Source organism: Pangasianodon hypophthalmus, chromosome 21 (genome assembly GCF_027358585.1).
Source record: "Pangasianodon hypophthalmus isolate fPanHyp1 chromosome 21, fPanHyp1.pri, whole genome shotgun sequence".
In the NCBI taxonomy this organism is placed as follows: domain Eukaryota; kingdom Metazoa; phylum Chordata; class Actinopteri; order Siluriformes; family Pangasiidae; genus Pangasianodon; species Pangasianodon hypophthalmus.
Genome location: NC_069730.1, coordinates 19,700,153 through 19,726,144, shown reverse-complemented (window position 1 = coordinate 19,726,144; position 25,992 = coordinate 19,700,153). Strand labels below are relative to the sequence as shown.

The following is a 25,992-nucleotide window of genomic DNA, read 5'->3' as shown; positions in this document are numbered from 1 at the left end:
TGGAACAAACAGAAGATGTGAGAAATGTTTAACTCAAACCTGTCTTAACTCATTAAATATCCCAATCTCTTAACTGGTCCATATAGTGAGGCAGTTAATTCTTAATGACCGTCTCTTTAGCAGTGTTTCTTCTTCAGTTTTCCCCACAGCACCCAGAGAACCCACAATCAGACGTTTTAGGTCGTAATTTCATGTTGACCCCAGGACAGATAGCAATAAAGTATTAAACAGGATTAAAATGGGCTTAAATGAAGTCAGACATACTGTCTCTGAAACGCTGGAACACTAAATGAAGACCAAAGTCGGAAACTCTTCAGGGACCGTGGAAAGGTTAGCTTCTGCCAAAGCAACAGCTAATGGGAAATGTTTAGCTTTAGCAATAAAATGTAGCCCTCGTGAAGAGCACTGAACCTGAATAAAAATGATCTCTAGGACTAAAGGCAAGGCCTGAAACCTTAATCCAATTACATTACTATATGTCTCTGAAAATTGAATGGAAATTTTCAACCTAGATTACTTTTAATACTTTTAAAGCGACCAAGGTTTGGACCAAGTCTCCAAACATTCTTCTGTTCAGTCATATTTCTTCTTCTCTGCCATTTCCTCACTTACAGTTCCTGGCAAGCCCAGCATGCTCATTAGCATCACAGTGGGCAACACCGCCCTCATCCAGTGGCAGCCTCCGAAGGACATGCCGGGCGAGCTGATTGGCTATCGTCTACGCTACAAGCGTGCGGATGAGGAATCGTTCACAGTGCATAACTTCGGGAGCACGGATGACCACTACACGGCGACGGGTCTCTTCAAGGGCGCCACCTACAGCTTCCACTTGAGCGCCAAGAACCGTGCAGGCACCGGAGAAGAGTTTGTCAAGAACATCAGCACGCAGGAGGAAGTTCCCAGCGGATTCCCGCTGAACCTGAGCGTGGTGGGACTGACCACCACAACCACCCGGCTTACATGGGCGCCACCGGCCCCGGCGGAGCGGAACGGACGGATCACTCATTACGTCGTCGTTTACAGAGATATCAACAGCCAGCAGAACAGCACCAATCGTACGTCGGACACACACATGACGCTGCATGACCTCCGACCTGACACCACCTACGACATCCGCATCCAGGCTTTCACCACCAAGGGGGGCGGACCCATGAGCCCCAGCATCCAGAGCAGGACCATGGCCACGTCGCCAGGTTAGTTCTAGCGATAAGAATTCCTACGAAGGACTGGTTAAAGTTCATCAACCTGAAATCTTACTCGGCTCCAGTCAAATACAAAACGCCGCAATTCTCCCGAGCTTCACACATTTAATCTGAACCATTTGTGCATGCAGTACGGTAGTACCAGAAATCTGTTTTGCGCACACACAATGCTTCTTTTCGAACATTATATTGATAAATCTTTTTTATATTACTTTAAAGTGTGTAGCCAAAGCGTACAAGCTTTTTTGTTGTTGTTGTTGTTGTTGTTGCATCATGATAAAATGCTAATTCGTTTGTTTGCACCATTTTCAGTTACGTCATCATCTTTCGACGTTACTGCTAATGTTAGACGATCTCATTCTCCGATAATAAAGCCATTGTTTTGCTTCTTTTGTGACATTTAGGGAAGTTTTTATCTCTTCGTTCTGGCAGTGTGTGAAAATTGCTGATCAGTGATGGAAATTCCCTAAAAGTAGCTTCAAAGTAGTTCTAACTTTGTGTTAAAGCTAGCTTCTTTTTGGGAAAAATACAATTAAAAAAGAACATTTCAATATAAATAGCTAGTTTAGCTAGTTTAACATAATTATGTTTCTGTCTTCTCTTCTTTTTTTTCAAACTTTGCTAGCTTTCGCAACGAGTTTTGGTGTCAAAGCCGTAATGAAGACATCTGTCCTTCTGACCTGGGAGCTTCCAGAGAACTTCAAGTCTCAAGGGCTTTTTAAGGTGCGTAAAGTTAGCAAATGGTTGATATTTTTTGTAGGGTTTACCTTTTTCTTTAAATTTTGTACTTGTGCTACAAAGGTACTGAAAGCCAGTGTCACTCAGAATCTTTCCTTTACAACAACTTCTAAGTTTGGGAGGCGGAGTCTAGGGCGCCTTGGTTGATTAAATTAAGGAAAGTGGAAAATTATGCGAATTTTGCACTCTAGACTTACAAGAGTACTTTGCAAATCAAGTGAGTGTTTCTAATGCATTCGTTTATGGACTGACATAAAAGAAAAGAAAAAAATAATATAATACTAAAAGCCTGTATAGGAAACTCCATCTCTGATTCTCTAATCAAGGTAATTAGGTGGCAAACGCTAAACGTCCGAGGCTTTTAAGCGCTCTTTCTGCAAATTGACTCGGGTTTGAAGGAATCCACAAGCCACAGCATTACTCCATCGAGAAACATCTGGGAAATGTTTCCGTCAGGGTTAGCATGCATTTGGAGAGACTGTATGTCTTCATCACTGCACTGTCCATTACACTAATCCCATTAGTGCAGAAAAATCCTCTTCCATCTTGTCTAGCGACTGTCTATTATTTTATTTTACTTGAAGCTTCTTAAGTTTTGCATTTGAGCTCCGAGGCTTATGTCGCAAATAAGTACCAAAAGCGACCAGTAATGCATCTGATTCTTCAGAAGGTGTTGATTAATTTTCTGTAACAGCAGCTCTGACAGTAGTGCAGCTGCAAATCACAGGTTTTTATTAATATTAATGCGCTCGTTAAATTAATACGTTATCGTTTCTAGAGTAACGGCGCATTCATGGGGGACTTGTACGGCGGACGTGCCACTTAAACGGATTTTAAAATGTTTTCTGTAAGGAGATGTTTATGTAACGTTTATGGAAGGAGTCTCCAGTGTCAGCGCTTTGTATCGGTCAGAGATAAAGCTTTACGTTTTCTGACGTCTTCAGGACAGAGGAGGTTACGCTTTGCGGTTTCTCAGTATCTGCGTTTTGTTGTCTTCAAGAACAGCTTGTTTTGTGGACGTTATATGTAACAATAAACAGATAAAAAGTACTCGTTATTCTTTAATAATGAAAAAATTGGAATTGTTAGTAAATTGCTGTGGTATAAGAGGAATAAAAATAAAATGCTTTAGGATGGTAGCAGTAACTCCGCTTACGACATCATCCTGTTGTTGATTATTTTCCTATAACAGCATGATGCGGCATGTTTTATTCCTTAAGAACCGATTCAAATACATAATTTATTAAATGTAACATATAATAATATATTTTTAATCAGTAATGTTGAGAACTCATTATTTAAAATTAGTACAAATTATTTTTATTTATTTATTTGTTTTTGTTTGTTTGTTGTTGTGATCGTTCAAAACCATGATTATTTTTTGCTTTCAGTCACTTTTTAGGATTTTTAATTATATATTTTAAAAAATGACAAAAACAAAAAAAAAGCTTTTATGAATTTTCAGTAAATAAAAACAAGTGTACATTAATGCCGCGTCTTCGTCTCCCCTCGCTGTAGATTTTGTACAATCAGCAGAGCGTGGAGGTTCAGGGCAACATGAAGAGGAAGCTGATCACAGGCCTGAAGCCCGACACTAATTACTCGTTCGTGTTAATGAGTCGAGGGAACAGCGCCGGCGGACTGCAGCAGCAGGTCTCCATCCGAACTGCGCCGGATCTCCTCAAAACCAAACCCGTCCTCTTCAAAACCGACGAGAACAACGGAGGAAAAATCACCATCAACCTTCCCAAAGTGGCGACTACAGCACCGATCAGGTCAGGCACAGCACACAGAGAACTGACGATGGGTTCCTGTGGAGAATGTTCTCGCTACACGCTAGCTAAAGTTACCTCAGGAGGTTATTGCTAGCTAAATTTACCACAGGAGATTATTGCTAGCTAAATTTACCACAGGAAATTATTGCTAGCTAAAGTCACTACAAAAGATTGTTGCTAGCTAAAGTCACTACAAAAGAATGTTGTTAGATAAATTTACCACAGGAGGTTATTGCTAGCTAAAGTTACCTCAGGGGATTATTGCTAGCTAAAGTTACCACAGGAGGTTGTTGCTAGCTAAAGTTACCTCAGGAGATTATTTCTAGCTAAATTTACCACAGGAGGTTGTTGCTAGCTAAAGCTACCACTGGAGGTTATTGCTAGTTAAATTTATCTCAGGTGATTATTGCTAGCTAAAGTCACTACGAAAGATTGTTGATAGATAAATTTACCACAGGAGGTTATTGCTAGGTAAAGTTACCTCAGGGGATTATTGCTAGCTAAAGCTACCACAGGAGGTTATTGCTAGCTAAATTTACATCAGGGGATTATTGCTTGCTAAAGTTACCTCAGGAGATTGTTGTTAGATAAATTTACGTCAGGGGATTATTGCTAGCTAAAGCTACCTCGGGAGATTGTTGTTAGATAAATATACCTCAGGAGATTGTTGCTCATCTCAAGTCACCTCATCTGCACAAGAAAAAACATTATGATTGGGGAAATCTCTGATGGTTTCCATCACATAATGGATCTTAATAGGTTTAATGGTTTCCATTAGGGGTTTTCTGGTAAATATTAAATACCATCAGAACCTTCTTTCATGTGTAGATGATTAACAACAAAATAAAAAAAGGAACGATTAGGCTCCAACTACCATTATAGACCACTAGAAACACATCACAACCATTAGGAACCACTAGAAACCTCTAAAATTAATTTCAGACTTTTTTTTTTTTTTAGTTTGTTTTAATTCGTTCTTGTTGGTGAGTCACCAAACGACACACTTTTGATCTTTGGTTTAAAATGTATTTATTGTAAGATTTTCTCATTTATTCTCCATCAGCTCTCGCCATCAAAAACACGCGTCTGGAACGTTCACACACCGCTCGTGTTTATCTCCCGTCCTGTTACTGACGCTTTTCCTTCGTTCGGATCGTTAAATCCGTCGTATAAACCGAGTTCCCGTCCAAAATAAAGTCTGAGATCAGTCAGGCAGAAAGGCTGCGGTTGCCAGATGCGTATAAAACCCTCACGAAGTACGCAAGGAGTTTAGGAAACACACACACACACACACACACACACACACATCTTCTCACACACACATCTGCCAACTCAGCACTCACTTTCTCTCTCTTCCTCTACTCTCTCCTTCTTTTTCTCTTTTACTCTCCTTATTTTTTAATCTTTCACTTTCACTATTTTTCTTCCTTCTATTCTGTCACTTCTCCTAAATCTTTTCTTCTCTCTGTCTCAATTTTTTTAAATATTTTATTTCTCTTTCACTCTTTCTATCATTCTCTTATCATCTCTGTTCCATTTATTTAGTTGATTTATTACTTTTGTTGCTTTTTTATTTCACTCTTTCACTCGGACTGTATTTTCTTGCTCTCTACTTTACTCTCCTTCTTTTTCGTTTTCTTTCTTTTCTATCATTTTCTGCTCATTTCTGTTATTTCTTTCCTTTTCTTCCCTTCCACTTTTTTATTTCTGCCACTCAGCCCATATTTTCCTTTTTTTTTTTTTATTTCTTTTTTTCACCATCCGTATGTCTTTTTTCATCTCTTCTTCTCTCTATCTTTTATCTATCTTTCTACTTTCTTTTAATTTTCACTTACTTTAAACATTTTTCCTTTTCCTCTCTTCTTTTTTTTGTTTTCTTTAAATTTCTTCCTCTGTTCATGTTTTTTTTTTTGGGTCCTAGCTGAAGCTGTGCTAGCTAACGTTACCAGAGGAGATTACTGGATTAGTCATATATAACTAATGTTACCGCTTGAGGCATTTGCTAGCTTGCAAGCTAAAGTTACCACAGGAGATTATCGCTAACTAAAGTTACCACAGGAGATTATCTCTAACTAAAGTTACCACAGGAGATTATCTCTAACTAAAGTTACCACAGGAAATTATCGCCAGCTAAAGTTACCACAGGAGATTATCGCTAGCTAAAGTTACCACAGGAGATTATCGCTAGCTAAAGTTACCACAGGAGATTATCGCCAGCTAAAGTTACCACAGGAGATTATCGCTAGCTAAAGTTACCACAGGAGATTATCGCTAGCTAAAGTTACCACAGGAAATTATCGCTAGCTAAAGTTACCACAGGAGATTATCTCTAACTAAAGTTACCACAGGAGATTATCTCTAACTAAAGTTACCACAGGAGATCATCGCTAACTAAAGTTACCACAGGAGATCATCGCCAGCTAAAGTTACCACAGGAGATTAGCGCTAGCTAAAGTTACCACAGGAGATTATCGCCAGCTAAAGTTACCACAGGAGATTATCGCTAGCTAAAGTTACCACAGGAGATTATCGCCAGCTAAAGTTACCACAGGAGATTATCGCTAGCTAAAGTTACCACAGGAGATTAGCGCTAGCTAAAGTTACCACAGGAGATTATCGCCAGCTAAAGTTACCACAGGAGATTATCGCCAGCTAAAGTTACCACAGGAGATCATCCCTAACTAAAGTTACCACAGGAGATTATCGCTAACTAAAGTTACCACAGGAGATTATCGCTAGCTAAAGTTACCACAGGAGATTATCTCTAACTAAAGTTACCACAGGAGATTATCTCTAACTAAAGTTACCACAGGAGATCATCGCCAACTAAAGTTACCACAGGAGATCATCGCCAGCTAAAGTTACCACAGGAGATTAGCGCTAGCTAAAGTTACCACAGGAGATTATCGCCAGCTAAAGTTACCACAGGAGATTATCGCTAGCTAAAGTTACCACAGGAGATTATCGCCAGCTAAAGTTACCACAGGAGATTATCGCTAGCTAAAGTTACCACAGGAGATTAGCGCTAGCTAAAGTTACCACAGGAGATTATCGCCAGCTAAAGTTACCACAGGAGATTATCGCTAGCTAAAGTTACCACAGGAGATTATCTCTAACTAAAGTTACCACAGGAAATTATCTCTAACTAAAGTTACCACAGGAGATTATCTCTAACTAAAGTTACCACAGGAGATTATCTCTAACTAAAGTTACCACAGGAAATTATCGCCAGCTAAAGTTACCACAGGAGATTATCGCCAGCTAAAGTTACCACAGGAGATTATCGCTAGCTAAAGTTATCACCGGAGATTACCGCTAAATAAAGTTACCACAGGAGATTATCTCTAACTAAAGTTACCACAGGAGATTATCTCTAACTAAAGTTACCACAGGAGATCATCCCTAACTAAAGTTACCACAGGAGATTATCGCTAACTAAAGTTACCACAGGAGATTATCGCTAGCTAAAGTTACCACAGGAGATTATCTCTAACTAAAGTTACCACAGGAGATTATCTCTAACTAAAGTTACCACAGGAGATCATCGCTAACTAAAGTTACCACAGGAGATCATCGCCAGCTAAAGTTACCACAGGAGATTAGCGCTAGCTAAAGTTACCACAGGAGATTATCGCCAGCTAAAGTTACCACAGGAGATTATCGCTAGCTAAAGTTACCACAGGAGATTATCGCTAGCTAAAGTTATCACCGGAGATTACCGCTAACTAAAGTTACCACAGGAGATCATCGCCAGCTAAAGTTACCACAGGAGATTATCGCTAGCTAAAGTTACCACAGGAGATTATCTCTAACTAAAGTTACCACAGGAGATTATCTCTAACTAAAGTTACCACAGGAAATTATCTCTAACTAAAGTTACCACAGGAGATTATCTCTAACTAAAGTTACCACAGGAGATTATCTCTAACTAAAGTTACCACAGGAGATTATCTCTAACTAAAGTTACCACAGGAAATTATCGCCAGCTAAAGTTACCACAGGAGATTATCGCTAGCTAAAGTTACCACAGGAGATTATCGCTAGCTAAAGTTATCACCGGAGATTACCGCTAACTAAAGTTACCACAGGAGATCATCGCCAGCTAAAGTTACCACAGGAGATTATCGCTAGCTAAAGTTACCACAGGAGATTATCTCTAACTAAAGTTACCACAGGAGATTATCTCTAACTAAAGTTACCACAGGAGATTATCTCTAACTAAAGTTACCACAGGAAATTATCTCTAACTAAAGTTACCACAGGAGATTATCTCTAACTAAAGTTACCACAGGAGATTATCTCTAACTAAAGTTACCACAGGAGATTATCGCCAGCTAAAGTTACCACAGGAGATTATCGCTAGCTAAAGTTACCACAGGAGATTATCGCTAGCTAAAGTTACCACAGGAGATTATCGCTAGCTAAAGTTATCACCGGAGATTACCGCTAACTAAAGTTACCACAGGAGATCATCGCCAGCTAAAGTTACCACAGGAGATTATCGCTAGCTAAAGTTACCACAGGAGATTATCTCTAACTAAAGTTACCACAGGAGATTATCTCTAACTAAAGTTACCACAGGAGATTATCTCTAACTAAAGTTACCACAGGAGATTATCTCTAACTAAAGTTACCACAGGAAATTATCTCTAACTAAAGTTACCACAGAAGATTATCTCTAACTAAAGTTACCACAGGAGATTATCTCTAACTAAAGTTACCACAGGAGATTATCGCTAGCTAAAGTTACCACAGGAGATTATCGCTAGCTAAAGTTACCACAGGAGATTATCGCTAGCTAAAGTTATCACCGGAGATTACCGCTAACTAAAGTTACCACAGGAGATCATCGCCAGCTAAAGATATCACAGGAGATTATCGCTAACTAAAGTTACCAAGAAAGTTTTTTCTCCTTTATCTGTCTCTCCCTTTTTTTTTTTAACAGATGCCATTTATCCACTTTTACTCATCCCTTCTTCTCTTTCTACTCTCCCAGTTTACTTTTCTATCTCTTTCCTTTTGCTCCCCAATTCTATTCCTTCCTTTCTTTTCTCCCTCTGTGTCAGTCCCTTTCTCTCTCTCTCTCTCTCTCTCTCTCTCGCTCTCTCTCTCTCTCTCTCTCTCTCTCTCTCTCTCGCTCTCTCTGTATATTTTGAGTCACTTCAGTGTTTTGCTCCTGCAGAGAAAACGTCATTTCTCTCAGACGTCCTGCCGCTTTGATTTCCGTGACCGAATCGTTTTTCCGTGATCGACCCTCAGGAGAAAACTTTAGGCTTTTATAAACGAGAGCAAAAAAAAAATTCTGGAGCAATAATCTTTACTCTGCTCTGTGTGTGGAAAATGACAGGTTAAGGAACGAAAGACAAGAAATTCTTTCTTTCTTTCTTTCTTTCTTTGCTTCCTTCCTTCCTTCAGCACACCCCCTCCTTATACGCTTCCTCTCTTTTTTCTTTCTCCCCCTTTTCATCCTTCTTCCTCTCATCCATCTTTCCTTTTTTTAATTCCTTCTTTCTCGCTTTTAATTACACATTCCACATCTTTTTTTTCCTTCTGCCTTCCTTCATCGCTTCTTCTCGTCTTTCATTCCTTGACCTTATACCTTTTTTAGTTTTCTCTCCATTCTTTCCCTCTTTTTAGACTTTGGTTTTGCTTTCCTTGTCTTTTTTCTCCCCCCCCCCCCCCCCCCCCCCCTTCCATCCTGTTAATTTCTCCTGCTTTCCTTCCACAACCATTTCTTCTGATTCTTGTCACATTCGTAGTTCCTTACTTTTTCTTTTTTTTTTCTTTTTTTTTTTCAAATTTTCCTCCTTTCTTCTCTTTCCTTTCCCTGATCTCTGAACTCTTATCACCTGTCTGAAGGTGATTAATGTGATGAACTCATTACCGGAAAATCAGGCATCAGAGTGATTTTTTTTTTTTCCCGCTTCATGCGAATAATGGATGATATTCCACTTTTAGAGCAAAATTTACAGGACGAGACTCTGTGGGCTGATTGTGTGTGTGTGTGTGTGTGTGTGTGTGTGTGTGTGCAGTTGGTATTACATCGTGGTCGTGCCGGGATCGCTGACATCATCACGCAGGTGGGAAAATCCGGATGAAATGGAGCTTGATGAGGTGAGTCCAAATAATAATAATAATAATAATAATAATAATAATAATAATAATAATATTAATCACTGTGCGCATAAATTAATTAATTAATTAAATAAATAAATAGAACTGGAGGAAAGTAAAAGGCAAGTACAAATAATAAGAGAAAAGTAAATTTTTTATTTAGCAAAGGTTACAGGTGTAGGAAGAAAGGAAAGGAGAAAGTGGGAGGAATGGAGGAAGAAAAGGATGATGGAAGATATGAGAGGGAAGAATGGGAGCAAGGGGAAGGAAAGAATACAAAGACAATAGAAAGAAGGGAGAGGAGGAGCGACAAAAGAAGTGAAAAAGGGAGGGAAAGGAGGGAAGATAGAAAAGGTGGGAAAGAAAGGTTGGAAAAAGAGGAAAAAATGAAGGGAGCATGAAGAAGAAGAGGATGAATATACAGCATGCAAGGGAGGAAGAAAGGAATCGAGGGAGGATTGGAAATTCCAAGAAAAGGGTGGAAAGAAGTGATAGAAAATCAGAAGGAAGGAAATAAGAGAAAAAGGAAGGAAGGAATTGATGAATGAAGAAAAAATGAATGAAGGAAAAAAAACAATAAGGAAAGGAAGGACAGAAAGAAGCGATAGCAAAAGGAAGAGTGGTAAGAAGCGAGAGAAAAAGGAAAAGAAGAGTAGAAAGAAGCAATAGAAAAGGGAAATAAGAAAGAAAGGAGAGAAGCGATAGAAAAAGGAATGAAGAATGAAACAGGAAAGAAGAGAGGGAAAAGAAAGGGAGGATGAGTGAGCAGAAGAGAGGGAGGTTAGGAGGAAAGAAAAAAATTAAAGGAAAAGAAAACAAAGGAAGGAAAGAAATGATAGAAAAGGGGAAGGTAGGAAAAGAGGAAAGAAAGAAGGAAAAGAAAGGAAGGACAAGAGAAAAAAGGAAGAAGGAAAACATTAGTAAACGAGGGAAGGATGGAAAGAAGAGAAAAGAAGGGATATAACATGTTTAGCTACCGAAGGAACGGAGGAATAACCCTAGATCGCCATGGCAACATACGAGTTATTATGGGCTGTATGTTATGACTATAACGCGTCACTCGTCTCCGCTTCTCTTTTTCTTCTCGTTAGCTTCTCGAGGTCGGCAAAGGTTCTCCGCCGAGGCACCGTCGTCGTCGGCGGTACACTGAAATTCCGAGAGCGTACATCGCCGCCAAGCTGGAATACCTTCCCGAGACGTTCACGCTCGGAGATGAGCAAAACTACAACGGCTTCTACAACCGCCCGGTGCCTAGCAACCAGCCGTACCAGTGCTTCGTCATGGCCGAGATGAAGGAGCAGCACCTTTCCAGCGCCAACGAGAAGCAGGTACACCTCCACACCTCCACACCTCTGTGCCACACCTCCTCACCTCCACACCTCCATGCCACATCTCCATGCCATGCCTCCTCACCTCCACACCTTCATGCCACATCTCCTCACCTCCACACCTCCACACCTTCATGCCACACCTCCTCACCTCCACACCTCCACACCTTCATGCCACACCTCTGTGCCACGCCTCCTCACCTCCACACCTCCATGCCACATCTCCATGCCATGCCTCCTCACCTCCACACCTTCATGCCACACCTCCTCACTTCCACACCTCCATGCCACACCTCCGTGCCAAACCTCCTCACCTCCTCACGTCCACACCTCCATGCCACGCCTCCTCACCTCCACACCTCCATGCCTTCACAACTCCACACCTCCACACCTCCATGCCTTCACACCTCCTCACCTCCACACCTCCATGCCTTCACACCTCCTCACCTCCATGCCTTCACAACTCCACACCTCCACACCTCCATGCCTTCACACCTCCTCACCTCCACACCTCCATGCCTTCACACCTCCTCACCTCCACACCTCCATGCCTTCACACCTCCTCACCTCCACACCTCCACACCTCCATGCCTTCACACCTCCTCACCTCCACACCTCCACACCTCCATGCCTTCACACCTCCTCACCTCCACACCTCCACACCTCCATGCCTTCACACCTCCTCACCTCCACACCTCCACACCTCCATGCCTTCACACCTCCTCACCTCCACACCTCCACACCTCCATGCCTTCACACCTCCTCACCTCCACACCTCCATGCCACGCCTCCACACCTTCATATCCCCACACCTTTACACCACCACACCTCAACAACTACATACTTCCACACCTCCACGCCTCCACATCTCCATGCCACATCTCCATGCCACATCTCCACGCCTCCACACCCGGGCACTCGCCTCGCGGAGGAGGAGTCTACGGGGAACCGGGTTCTCTAATGAACACCGCTCACAACTGACGTGTTTACGAAAGGTCACGGCTAATTGGGTCGCGCCGGAGAAACGCTTGTCAATTACTACGTTAAGTGTTAGCATGTGTTGATGTTAGGGCGGACATTTACACACACACACACACACACACACACACACTCGTGCATTGTAATGACTTTGTGCATCTGGATGTTTAATAATCAGCACTTGTTTGTGTGTGTGTGTGTGTGTGTGTGTGTGTGTGTGTGTGTGTGTGTAGTGCCCTTCTTAGGCACCCTAAAAAGTGCGCAGAATTAGAAAATATTTTGGAAATAATTTGAATATTTTGTTTTTTCTTTCTTCTCTTTTTCTTTCCTCCCCAATTTCTGTCATTCTTTTCCTTCTTTTCTCCCTAAATAGTTTTTTATTCCTGTCTTCATTCCTCCTTCCTTCATACCTTCATCCAATTCTTTTTCTTTCTTTCTTTCTTTCTTTCTAATACCATTCCTTCCACCACAATTCCTTACTTTATGTTCTTTATTCCTCCTCCTTCCTGTCTCTATCTCTTACTTTCTCCATCCATTTCCCTTCTTCTGTTCATCCACTCATTTCCTTACTTTGTTTTCCTTTCTTCTTTCTTTCCCTTTTCCTTCCCTCCTCCTTTTTCTTCTTTACTTTCTCTCTCTATCTTTCCTTCATCCTTTTATCCAGTTCTTTCACTTTTTTCCTCCTCCTTTTTTCTAACAGCCATTCCTTACTCTATTCCTTCCTTTCTTCCTTCTTTTATCTTTCTGTCCATTTTTTCATTCTCCCCTTCATTCCTTTCCTTCACCTTCCTTTTCCTTCCTTTTTCTTTTTCTTCATCCATTCATTTCTTTCTCCTTCTATTTCCTCACTTCCTCTCTTTTTTGTAATGCTAATCTTTCCACTGTGCCTTATGTTCTTCCCTCATTCTTTTCCTCCCTTTACTCTCCACTGATCTTTCCTCTTTTTCCTCGATCCCTCCTTTTAATAAAATCAGTAAACAATGAGACAGTATGAGTAAAACACACACACACACACACACACACACACTCCGGTTTTGACTTTGTGTTATTTAGTATACAGTAAAGGCGACTTCTCTTACAAAACACACAAGTCGGATTTGAGGCGGAGCCCATGGCCATGTGGTGCGTCGGGACCTGTGTGTGTGTGTGTGTGTGTGTGTGTGTGTGTGTGTGTGTGCCTCATAAAAAAAAAAATAAAAAAAAAAAGACAGCGCAGCTCTGGGGCCAAAAACAATAGACTCAGCGTTTAAAAATGGCTTATAATTCATCAGGAACGACAGACGAGAGAGAGAGAGAGAGAGAGAGAGAGAGAGAGAGACAGGGGTCACATGAACACACCAAACAAAACCAGGTGTGTGTCTGTAAAACACGATCGTTTACACACGTGAGGACGAAGAGAGAGGATTAAAGAAAGACAGAGAGATGTGACGTGTGTGTGTGTGTGTGTGTGTGTGTGTGAGCTGGAGAGGGTGAGGTGTTGAGGTTAGAGACGGCCTGCAGCAGCTGTCTGTTTCTGCCAGATAAAGCGTTAGCATTGGCGTTAGCCTACAGCATGGAGATGATCCTCATCAAGGACAAGACGCACTATAATGTGTGTGTGTGTGTGTGTGCGTGTGTGTGTGTGTGTGCATGTGTGTGTGTGTTTTGGGTTTTCTCCAAATAACTCCAGTTATACTCTTCATTCGTTCCTGCATTCTTCCGTTCTTTCCTTCCTCTTTACCTCTTTTCCTCCTTTTTTCCTCCATTTCTTTTTCCATCATGTGTCCTTCCTTTCCTCTTACTAATATGGAATATATAAAATTATAGTCACATCATCACATCATCACATCTCCACATCACCACATCTCCACATCACCACATCTCCACATCACCACGTCCTCCACATCCCCACATCTCCACATCACCACATCTCCACATCACCACGTCCTCCACATCACCACATCCTCACATCATCACTTCTCTACATCATCACATCTCCACATCATCACATCTCCACATCACCACATCACCACATCCCCACGTCCCCTTGTCCTCCACATCCCCACGTCCGCCACATCACCACGTCCTCCACATCACCACGTCCTCCACATCACCACGTCCCCACGTCCTCCACATCACCACGTCCTCCACATCACCACGTCTCTACATCACCATGTCCTCCACATCACCACGTCCTCCACATCACCACGTCCTCCACATCACCACGTCTCTACATCACCATGTCCTCCACATCACCACGTCCTCCACATCACCACGTCTCTACATCACCACGTCCTCCACATCACCACGTCCTCCACATCACCACGTCCTCCACATCCCCACGTCTTCCACATCACCACGTCTCTACATCACCACGTTCCCACATCACCACTCCACATAAGCACGTCCTCCACATCACCACGTCCTCCACATCACCACGTCCTCCACATCACCACATCTCTACGTCACCATATCACCACTTCTCCACGTCTCCACATCACCACGTTCCCACATCACCATGTCACCACATCCCTACATCCTCACATCACCACGTCTCCACATCTCCACATCTCCACATCACCACGTCTTCACATCAACATGTCTTCACATCACCACTTCACCATTTCTCCACATCACCACATCACCACATCATGTCACTATGTCGCTTGTCTCCTCCAGCTAATATCTCATTTGTCTCCCATTTGTGTCTTCGCCTTCTGCAGCTAAAGAAAGCTCGTCTTCCTTCTGTCTTCCGTCTTCCTCCTCCCTTTTCTCAGCCGAGCTCTTTGTCATGTCCGTGAGAGAAGATCGGATCTCCACCAGCAGGGACACGTCTCATTTTTGACACCTTCCTTATTTTTTTGCCGTTTCTTCTCCCATCCTTTATATTATTTTTCTTTCCACAGCTTTGCTTTCTTTGTCCGTTCTCGGCACACACACACACCGAGAGATCGGGAGACGGGGCCGATGGTAACGTGAGGTCACCCTCTGGGTGGAGAGGAAACTTATTAACAATGTTCTTTGAGAGTGTGTGTGTGTGTGTGTGTGTGTGTGTGTGTGTGTGTGTGAGACGTACTTGAAAGAATCCTCACGCCGGGTAATCCCTGCAGAGGGCTTTCGCAGTCGGTCTTACTCTGAAAGACGGATGATTGACACATTCTCTGTGTGTTCACATTCTGGTGCAATCCTCAATCCCCAGTTTATTAAAGAACGACACATTGTACTTTTTATCCATTTATTGTTACATTTAATGTCGCGGAACGTCCGTGGAGCAATGTCATGTTCCAGAGAAACCGTAAAGAAGCGTAAATGCCTCTGTGCCTCTGTCCTGAAGATGTCTGAAAACGTAAATTTATAGCTTTACCTCTGACTGACACGGACGAAGTGCTGACACTGGAGACTCCTTCCATAAATGTTAAAAAAATAAATAAATAAATAAGTTCAGCCCCTCACAGTTCAGCGATTGCATGTAATCGCTGATCTGTGTACGAGTCCCTGTGAATGAGCTGTTGCTATAGAAACGATAACGTATTAGAACGAGCGCATTAATGTAAATATAAACCTGTGATTTTCAGCTGCACTACTGTCAGAGCTGCTGTTCTAGAAAACTAATCAACACCTTCTCTTCTGACCAATCACAATCCAGAATCCAACAGCGCTGCGAGATAAGCATTAAGGCACAGCGAGGGTTAGCTAGCTAGCTTGCTGTCTTGAAGCTTGAGCATTAAACTTTGTTTTTTTATTTATTTATTTAGTAAAAAGATTTATTAATATCTACCTATTTGTTTGTTTGTGTGTAGGTTTATTTATTTACAAGTTTACAAGTTCACTAGGCTAAAGTTAACCAAAATGGAGGTCATCTCAGCGCGAAATATAATTATCCACCACTGAAAGTAAATTTTTAAGTAAATTTTTTGATTTTTTGAAGGTTTTTTTTTTTACGTTTTATGTTCTTCCGCTCCTTTATGTGTACAAACCGTAAACGATATAAATGACGATGGAATCATGTTGAAGTAAATGTCATGAGTATACAACAAATGATCAACTAAAAACGCTTTTTTAATTTCAGAAAAAAATAATTTCGTAGCAAAAACGAGCGATTTATTTGGATTCAGTATGAATCAAGTTATAATTAAAGCTACAAGCACTAGCCCCGCCCCTCAGCATGATGTCATCCATTCGTAACGTTTCATATCAGTTATTTTCCGAGAGTTTATATTAACTCTTAACTTAATTCTTTCTCTCTTTTCTGTCGTTCCTGCAGCGCGTTTTCTCCTCCAGCCCGTACTCGGACCCGGTGATGGTGGAGAGCGGCAGCGTGGCTCGCAGCGTGGATTCTCCTGAGATGTTGTGGGTGATGGGGCCGGTCCTCGCCGTGGTGCTCATCGTCAGCATCGTCATCGCCATCATCCTCTTCAAAAGGTGAGGCGTCTTCGACAGCTCGCTCTTTTCTCTTTCATTCGTTTGTTTCAGTCTCAGGAAACATCAGCCTTGTTTTTAATGACACCGACTTACAGAAATCTGATCGATATCCACTTTAAACTTTAAAAATGTTTAAACTTCTTACTACGTCAACATAAACGCTATGAGTAGTGATGTCAGAGTAGGCGGGGCTAATTTCTTAAAGCAGAAGTACTAGCAGTGGGAAAAATAACATGAAAAATGCAATTAACTACGAAAAAATTAAAGAATTAATTTATTTTCAAAAACTCGTAAAATTTTATGTGAAAAAATATAAATGGACTAAACAGAATTTAAAAAAAGAAATTATTTCTTTATTTATTTTCTTACCTTTCCGTTCTTTTTTTTTTCTTTTTAATTAAAATTTGAAAACATTGAAATTATATTTTATATTAATATATTTGTTTTACATGTAAACAAGGAACTAAATATAAAAATTGATTTTTAAAAAACTGAAATCGAAATTCCTCTTTCTTTTCTTTCTTTCTAACGTGTATATTTATATTAATATATTTGTTTTTAAGTGTAAACAAACAACTAAAATAGATAATAGAACAGAATAGAATATTAAACATAAAAATAAAATATTTATATTTTAAAAAGGCTGAAACTGTGCTTAACAGTTAAAATGAGATGTCCTAAAAATAAAAAAATATATATATATATATATATATAGGTTTATTTATTTGTGGAAGCAAACAACTAAAACTGAAAATATAATAAAATCTTTAAAACTTGAACATAGAATTTTTTTTAAAAAAAAATTTAAATGAAAACTATGCTTAACAGTTAAATTGTGATTTTTTTTCCCTTTTCTTTCTTTCTTTATTTGTTTTTCCTTTTTTACAATAAAAAATTAAATGTTAAAATTTATTTAATGTTAATATATTTGTGTAAACAAACAATTAAAATGGAGAATAGTGTAGAATATTTAAACTTTAACATAGAAATGAAATATTTTTTTAAAAAATTATGCTTTTTAAGACTTTTTTGTTCTTTTTCTTTCTTTAATATTTGAATGTTTTATATATATTATATATTTATATATAAATGTTTTATATATATATATATATATATATATATAAAACAACAACATAGATAAAATATATCATAGAATAAGAATAACTATGCTTAACAGTTAATGTTATTTTTATTTATTTATTTTTTTAAACTTAAACTTAAAGCCATCTCTCTATTTTTAATATTTTTTTAATTCTACCTGTATATGGGAACGTAACGAGCCGTATGTGTTTATATATCGTTTATAACGCAGTGTGTAATATTGTGTTAATTCTGTGAGTCAGTAAGTTAGACTTTGCTTTTTTATCCAACAAGAAAGAAAAAGATGTTTTTTATAAGATCTTTATAAGCTCAGAAGTGTGTGTGTGTGTGTGTGTGTGTGTGTGTGTGATGATACACATACGGAAGTAATGATAATGTCAGTAACAGACACAGAGCAGTAAAGATTATTATCCTGTTATGTTTACTCTTTCATAAAAGTTGGTCGCTTGTTTCCCATCTAAAGCTCGCTACGTCTCTGAAGGTTACTGAAGGTTGTTCTTTTCTTTTTCAGTTTCTTTTAGTCTTTCTTTTTTGTTCTTTTCTGTTTTTTTGCTTTATTACATTTTCTTTCTTTGTTTTTCTTGCACTTTTTCACTTTCTTACTTTTTTTTGTTCTTCTGTGCTTTTTTTTTTGCTTTATTGCACGTTCTCTTCTTTTTATTTCCTTTTTTCTTTCTTGTTTCTTTCTTTCTCTTTAATTTTAACTTTTTATATTCTTTCTTTTTTTGTTATTTTGTGCGTTTTGTGTTTTTACACGTTCTTTCTTTTCTTTTTTCTTTCTTTCTTTCTTTCACTTTTTATTTTCTTTAATATTCTCTTGCCTTCCTTCCAGCCACCCTTTTATTTCTTACTCTTCTTTTGTCTTCTGTTGTTATTTTAATTTTTTCCACTTCTTTCTTTCTTTCTTTCTTTCTTTCTTTCTTTCTCCTTTTTTGCGTTCTTACACTTTCTTTCCTTTGTTTTTTTTTTGTCTTTTTGTCTCTTTCCAATTTTTTCATATTCTGTTAATTACTCTTTTATTTCCCTTCATTGCTTCTCTTTTGCTCTTTTTGTTCTTTTTCCTCCCTTTTATCTAGACTTCCACTTCTTTTCTCTTTCCTTCATTCTTTCTAGTCTGTCGTTCCTTTTGTCCTTCTTTCCTTTTAACTTCTTTCCTACTTTTTTTTAACGTCCTGTCTGATGTTGCTTGATCTCGTAGCAGAATGTTAAATCTAAACCCAGGATGAGTGTGTGCACCTGTATCGTGTCATTCCTCTTCTTCTCTTTGTTTGTGAAATCGGCAAGAATCTTTCAGCTACGTATCTGTATTGTTTTTTTTTTTTTTGGACGGTCACTAATCCTGCGTATCTCTCGCTCTTTCTGCTCCGTGCGAACAGCAAGCAGGAGAGGTAGGTGTTCTCGCATCAGGGTTTCTATTTCTCTTCTACTTCTATTCCTCCATCTCTTCTCACTCATCCATCCACCTCGCTATTGGACACTGGGTCTGTGGGTGGGATGCGATTCTCCGGTTTGTTCAAAATAAACATAAATAAATCAATATTTTTGCATAAATCGATATTTCACCTCGGAACCCCGGTGTCCATGAGTAGATCGAGTTCTCACACAGAAGCATGCTGGTGTTCAGTCGTGGAAAATATTTTCTCCGAGCAGAAATGCGCATGATTCTGTCAAACGACCAATCAGACAACAGATTTCTTTTATATTCAAGCTAACATTAGCTAAATACACTTCAAGATATTAGCAAAATCTAGATAGCAATCTACCTAGCAAGACAAAAAAACAGAAACTCATAGTTAGCATAAATAATAAAACTAGCCTAAATATCAAGTAAGCAGTGAGTGTAATAAAATTGGTATCTAGAAAGCTAGCAAAGAAATAGAAGATTAGCATTAACTAGTTCTAATAATTTGTCTCATGCACAATTATTTTGTCAGTATACATCTGTTCAATAAATACTTATATAAGAAATTAGTTATATTGATATTAGACACTAGCTAAATTGGATTTTTTTTTAATTCATAAAATACAAGTTTAATTTCCATGGGACTGATGGTCTAGATAATGCTAGCTTTCTGTTTATCTAGCTTACCCTATTCAGTTTATAGTTACATTAAATAGTTGATGCTATTTTAGGCTAATAAAAGATGATTCTAGCTAACTTTAAGTTTCTATGCATTGTAGCTTAGCATTATTAATACGTGGAACAGTGATTAGCTTGGTTTTGATTGGTCATGTGACTGAATCATTTATAATCAGTTCTGTTCTAAGAAAATTTTTTAAATAACGTAAAAAGTCTCTGTGCTCTTGTGCAGTGGCATCTCGTGTGTTTGTGTGTGTATATATATATATATATATATATAAATTATAAATATATATATAATTTTTTTTGTATCATGCATTGTTGATCCTCATCTTTTCTTCTCAAGGTGACTGGGAGCTAGTGCGCTAACGTAGCCTTTGTGGCGCTTCACCTGGGCGCTGAATAGCCCCATTGTAAAGTAAATGCCAGACTGGCGGGTGGTGAAAATAGAAATGTTCCCATCGTCAAAGCTGACATTTCCTTCGGCGAGACCATTCTGTTGCTCTTTTCCTTTTTTCGACTACTCAATCTGCAGATGAACAAAAAGAGGCCCGTTTCACTGAAACCGAACCGAAACCGGGGCTTTTAGGCTGCTGGGTTTGTGTTAGAACATCGCTGAGGCATGGAGATGATCGAGTTCACGAGCCCGGCGTCTTCACAGTCGAAGACTTAAAGCTAAAAGTTACATCAGTATTTACGTGAAGAAAGTTTCTCGTATTCAGAGTCGGTTTACGCACTTGCTCAAGTCTGTTTTTATGAGCTCAGGTTCAGATTATTAAAATTTCCTGCATGAAGTTCACACCTCCAAGGTTGCTCCATTTTGTTGTCCGAGACGAGGTTCTTCAACTGGGTTCTTCTAAACACAAACACTCGCCTTTAAAACTGAAAAAAAAAAAATCAAGGATAGAAAATACGGTCTAAAAAAGAAGGAATAAAATTTGCTGTCAGCTGTAGTATGATGTAACATAAAAGCAAAAGACAATTTAAAAATGAAAAATAAAAACTCTTAATACGATGACATACAGTATGAATGAGAAGATTTTGCGAGCGTTGAGATAAATCTAACAGGAGTCTCGTGTATCAACAATATATTACTACATGAATAGTCCTAGTTGTAATTATCACATTAAATTATCACACTGCGAAACAAAATGGCTTCCGCGCTCATTATTCAGCAGCGCGTAGAATAGCACTTGATCCAGCACAGACTGTTAATTCGCATTTGGTTTATTTTTTATATTGTGCTCTGATATAAAGTTCCTCAGCTAAATCGAGGCCATGAAATCATAATGTGTGTTTGAGATGCAATCTACGTTGAAATAATTATATAATTCTAATGTTTGTGTTAATTTGATGCGCTCTCCTGGAAAGAAAACGCGTCCACAGTGTGAAGGATAAGCTGACCAAGCGCTCATCTGCTACACTTCCTTTAAAAGAAACTTTTTTTTTCATTTTATTCAGAAATAATTCCCTCCCTGAGATAAGCGATGTCTCTGAGTCACATTTATGTATTTAATATTCCATGGTGTTTTTTGAGTGTATTTACAGCCGAAACATAAATGCGTAAATTTCAGCATGACGTATCGTGGTTACGTGAAACTGTCACATGGTGGCGCTGGACTTAATACTGCTCCTCACGCAAGAAAAATGCGCTGACGTTCAACAGAGACACGCCTCTTTTTTACTCAGACTCCGCCCCCTGTGCGTAACTCTCGCCTCTGAATACGGTACTTAAGAAATTTTTGCTGCGTTTGGTGTTCTCATTTCTAGACGTGTGTGTGTGTGTGTGTGTGTGTTTCCTCTCACAGTTTCCTCTAGCACCTGCTAGTGCATTAGCCGCTCTATCTGCAGGTGCGTGTGCGTCCATGCCGTAATTACTCAGCTGATGTGCTAATTACCCACATGCCCTGTTTTCCTCACAAACAAGCTACGCCGTATTTAGCGAGCATGCTAAACCGAGCCGGCTCAAGTGCTCGCTGCAGCTGTCGCGTCTCAATCAGCGTCCTTCAGGGAATCGTGCGGGATTTTTTTACGTGTTTCCGCCACGTGCGTTTATTCCCCTGACCACACACCCAGTGTCTGGATTTAGCTCGTCTCAATCATGTCAATGGAGTTGTTGTTTTTTATTTAAATCCAAAATTGCTACATGAGCGCTAACCACAACATCACTTCCTGTCTCACAGGAAGCGAGCGTCTCCGTTGCCTAAAGACGAACACTTGAGCGGGGTGAAGGACTCCCTCCTGGCTAACTCGTCTGATCCCGTGGAAATGAGGAGAATCAACTATCAGACGCCAGGTAACTTTTTTTTTTTCCTCAGATTTTCGTCACCATGGTGGATTTCTGTCACGTTAATTTTACTTTTTTTCATTTTTTAAATCGATGTATATTTTTAAGCAGCTTCTACATAATTCATGGTCCATTTTGGTTCATTACAGTATTTCATGATAAAGATTCAACATTATCTTTAACAGGAGATGAGATGATTCCTGTGTTTGTTTTTTTTTTTTTTTACTTTTTTTTTTAAAATAAAAAATAAATGAATATCAATTTTTTTCATTAGGTTTCAGATTATGCAAAGTGCCAAGTCCACTTTTACTATGCTCATAACATTCTGATGTTACTATTTTTTTTATTGTTTTTAATCATCGATTGATTGAAATTAGAATTGTTTTGATTCCGTCAAGGTGCTATTTATTTATATATATAATTTTTTGTTTTATTTATTTACTTGAGCATTTTTGTCAGTAATCTTTATAAATATTCAATGCAAGAACTGATCGGAAAGTCCTCGTAAATGTTTATAGTTTTTTTACAAACCTTTTCTGCGCGTCATCTAGCTATTAATTTCGCACTACATCTCGCTGAATTATTTCGTGAATGCACATCTCACACTAAAAATATCGTAAATATACGAAATTGTGACGTAGCTCATGAAATATAAAGGTGTAAGTGCCTTTGATTTGGTTTATATTCTTATTTATTTCTCAGGTTTATTTTTTATACTTAGATTTGAAAAAAGTAATGAAAATATATTATTGATATGTTATAATATTTAAATAAATTTGAAAATGAATCATTTCCGACAAATTTTAATTCAACGTGATTAGAAAAATAAAAATTGAATATACTCAAATATATACAGTGTTGATGTTTCCTACAAATGTAGTCAATTAGCTAAGATATTTTTGGTGTGTGAGGTTTTTTTTTTTAATTTATTTATTTTTTTTTTTAAGTAGAAAGGTTGTTTCTGATGCTGTTACACACCGTTATTTATAGACGAAAGGACAAAGTCGCACAGATTAAAAAAACTTTTGTAGCACAAACAATAAATCCAAAGCAGAGTTACGCTCTTTGTCTTTTTTTTTTTTGTTTGTTTTAACCAAAGTGTGTAATTGGAGGCTGTCAGATTGTAAGCACAGGCTCGGTTGTCTTTTTTATTTTTAACTAAAGCGCTGCAGTTAAGTGTTTTTATTCAGCCTGAGTGTCATCTCGATTCATTTAGCAACAATAAATCAAGTTATTTTAAGAAATGATTCATCAAACAGCTCCCATCTTCCTCTTTAACTTTCATTCCTTCTCTCTCTCTCTCTCTCTCTCTTTCTTTCTCTTTATCTATACTATGCCATTTTCCTTTCATTATAAGCCCAGTGGGACCAATCGCGCTTAATTTATTTTCAAAACCTCCATTCTCCTCTCCTCTTCTCTTCTCTTCCCTTCTCTTCTATCTGAATGCCTTTAACGATCGCACGACTCGTCTTTAATTAGCCAAATGTGAATATTTTTGTTTTCCTCCCACACTAAAAGCTGTTTAAGTCTTTAATTAGTGTGGAAGAGGGTGGATCCCCTGCTTGTTCATCAAGAGTGGAAAAGGATCAGCCAAGCGTTAAAATGGCTACTTTGGCTTAAAGTCACTTCTCTTTTTTTTTTTTTTTTTTTTTTCCAGCTCTTAAAAGGATCTCTGTTCATCATCAAAATCCTTTACACAATCCTCGTCACTTCATTAGCGCTCCTGCTTTATGATTGTCAAGCTGAGCGTGAAGGAGAACAAGAATTTTAAAAAAAAAGAAAGAGAAAATGTCATCTCCTGCTTTTTCTTTCGCTCGCCCACTTCGCTAACGGGTCACATGACCTCCCCGCCGGGTTATCACGGATCACGAGCTCGTAACCATCGCAAGCGCAACCCTCCGGCGTCATGTTTCTGATTCACACCTGATATAAATCAGAGACAGGCTCGATTAAAGCGGCTGTCTGTCGCTCCGTTGGCTTGTGCATTAGCGCCGTAGCTCATCCGCAGTCGTGTCCCTTTCCCATTTCACACGTTTCACTCCTGACCTTCGCTAATTTACCCACAGCAATGCTAATCCACTTTACACACTTTACAACAACTGTTACACACAGACTTGTTGATCCACCTGCATACGAACAAATTTATTCAAAAATTTATTCAACATTAACACAAGGAATGTGGTGTTCGTGGAAAATGTTCGTATCCCAAGTTTCGCTCCTGAGTTTTATTAATCGATGTATAAGCAGACGCACTAATGTGACCCTCGATTGATCGGCTTCGATTTGTGTAATTAACGTAAAAAAAAATAACGATTAAATCACTTAGTCGTTTCAGTTACACGCTAGTTTAATGAAAGAAAACGATTCCGAAACAAATCCATAAACTAAGACAAATAAAACTACTCATTCAATTAAAGGCAAAAGTAATGGCGCCCTATAAAAGGAGAAAGACTTGGCTTGTACCTGTGGTAGGCAAAGCGCTGCAGTGGCTGAGCTGCATTACTGGAAGATTGCGCTTACGAGTTTCCGTTTAGTCGCCATTTTGTCGTGATTTTTTTTTTTCAGATCTCTGTGAGCTTTGCCTTTTATGGAGTTAGATGTAAATGTGCCATGAATGCGCTTGATAATTTACAGCTAATTGCTGTTTACGAACATACAGACACTTGCTAACGTAATTGTAGTATTACGCTTTGTTTTTTTTCCTCTCCTAGTTAGCTGTGATTGTGTTACATACATTAAGAAAAAGCGAATAAATATGTGCTCAGTCAGATTTAATAGGAAATCCTGCATAGTTTACGTAAAAATATTTAGTTGCTCGTCAAAACACGATTTTGTTGCTTGCGTTAAATTTAGATTTTAATTTAAACTGACCAATTGAGCTAGAATTAACATGTTCAGTGTACTTATCAACACACACAACACACTGATTTCCATTTGACTAATGGATAGCGTTTTCTGATTTAATGTTTTATATTTTTATATATTTTAAAATCTGTTCATTTTTTAATCCTTGATTTTTTTTTTATTTTTATTTATATATCATTTATTTTAGAATTGCATTCTGTGCATTTATCTTTTTACACTCATTTTGTGTAGTTATATTTTCTATATATTTTTTTTTTATTTTATCCTTGTGAATTCTTTTAGATGATTTATTTTTAATTAATTTTTCACTACTTGATTTTACAGCACTTTGAGCTATATATGAAAAGTGCTCCGTAAATAAATAAACAATCAAACAACAACAACAACAATAATAATAATAATTATAATAGTAGTAGTAGTAGTAGTAGTAGTATGCTCTATAATAGTTATATTAATATTATTATTTATGTATTTATTTATTATTTATTATACTTTCCGAGATTGCTTATACTTCACACGCTCGGAACAGCATTCCTCGTTAAACGTGCGAGGTTTAATGCATCTTCTCATCGATCTGCTTCAGTCGGCTCTCGGGTTTAATTCCCTGGACGTTTTCCGGGAATTAGCAGTCAGCTGTGTGTGTGTGTGTGTGTGTGTGTGTGTTGTAAAATTCATGACTTTCCCACTCTGCATGAGAGTTGTGCTCTGCCTAATTGACTGTGTCGTTGAACGCAGCTTTCCTGTATTCACCATTAACCTGCCAACATCCTGCGTGTTTTATTGCCGATTTTTGAAACGAGCGCACTCGATTCGATCGCAGGCTGTGGCGTTCCCGAGCACAACTCTCAGGCGTTTATCCCGGCGGCTTGGAGGCTTCTTGAAATTGATAGCTTTTTATTTTTCTTCTTCTTTTTTTCCTTCCTCGTCTTCTCTCTGCAGGTCCCAGCACCTCCTGCTGCCCCGACACTCCAAGTTAGTTCCTGCTGTGTCTCTGCACGTTCTCTCGTAGCTCTGTTCGGCTTCTTCATCGGCTTGTCTGTTTCTGTATCTCGCTGTTTTCTGTCTCTCAGCACCACATCAATCACCGCTGCCATTTATCCCAGCCTGCTTTACATCACCCTGC

At 38.9% G+C, this 25,992-nt stretch overlaps 1 protein-coding gene across 5 annotated transcripts in view; it reads left to right on the top strand.

Moving 5' to 3' along the window:
• Nucleotides 1-25,992, top strand: part of ptprfb (protein tyrosine phosphatase receptor type Fb) — a 201,502-nt gene that overhangs the window by 141,366 nt on the left and 34,144 nt on the right. For all 5 annotated transcript variants that reach the window (XM_053227630.1, XM_053227633.1, XM_053227632.1 and 2 more), the window contains 7 exons: nt 615-1,193; nt 1,828-1,925; nt 3,459-3,715; nt 9,748-9,829; nt 10,921-11,157; nt 16,379-16,536; nt 21,901-22,013. In XM_053227630.1, the coding sequence (XP_053083605.1) occupies nt 615-1,193; nt 1,828-1,925; nt 3,459-3,715; nt 9,748-9,829; nt 10,921-11,157; nt 16,379-16,536; nt 21,901-22,013 (1,524 nt within the window). The remainder of the gene's footprint in view (nt 1-614; nt 1,194-1,827; nt 1,926-3,458; nt 3,716-9,747; nt 9,830-10,920; nt 11,158-16,378; nt 16,537-21,900; nt 22,014-25,992) is intronic.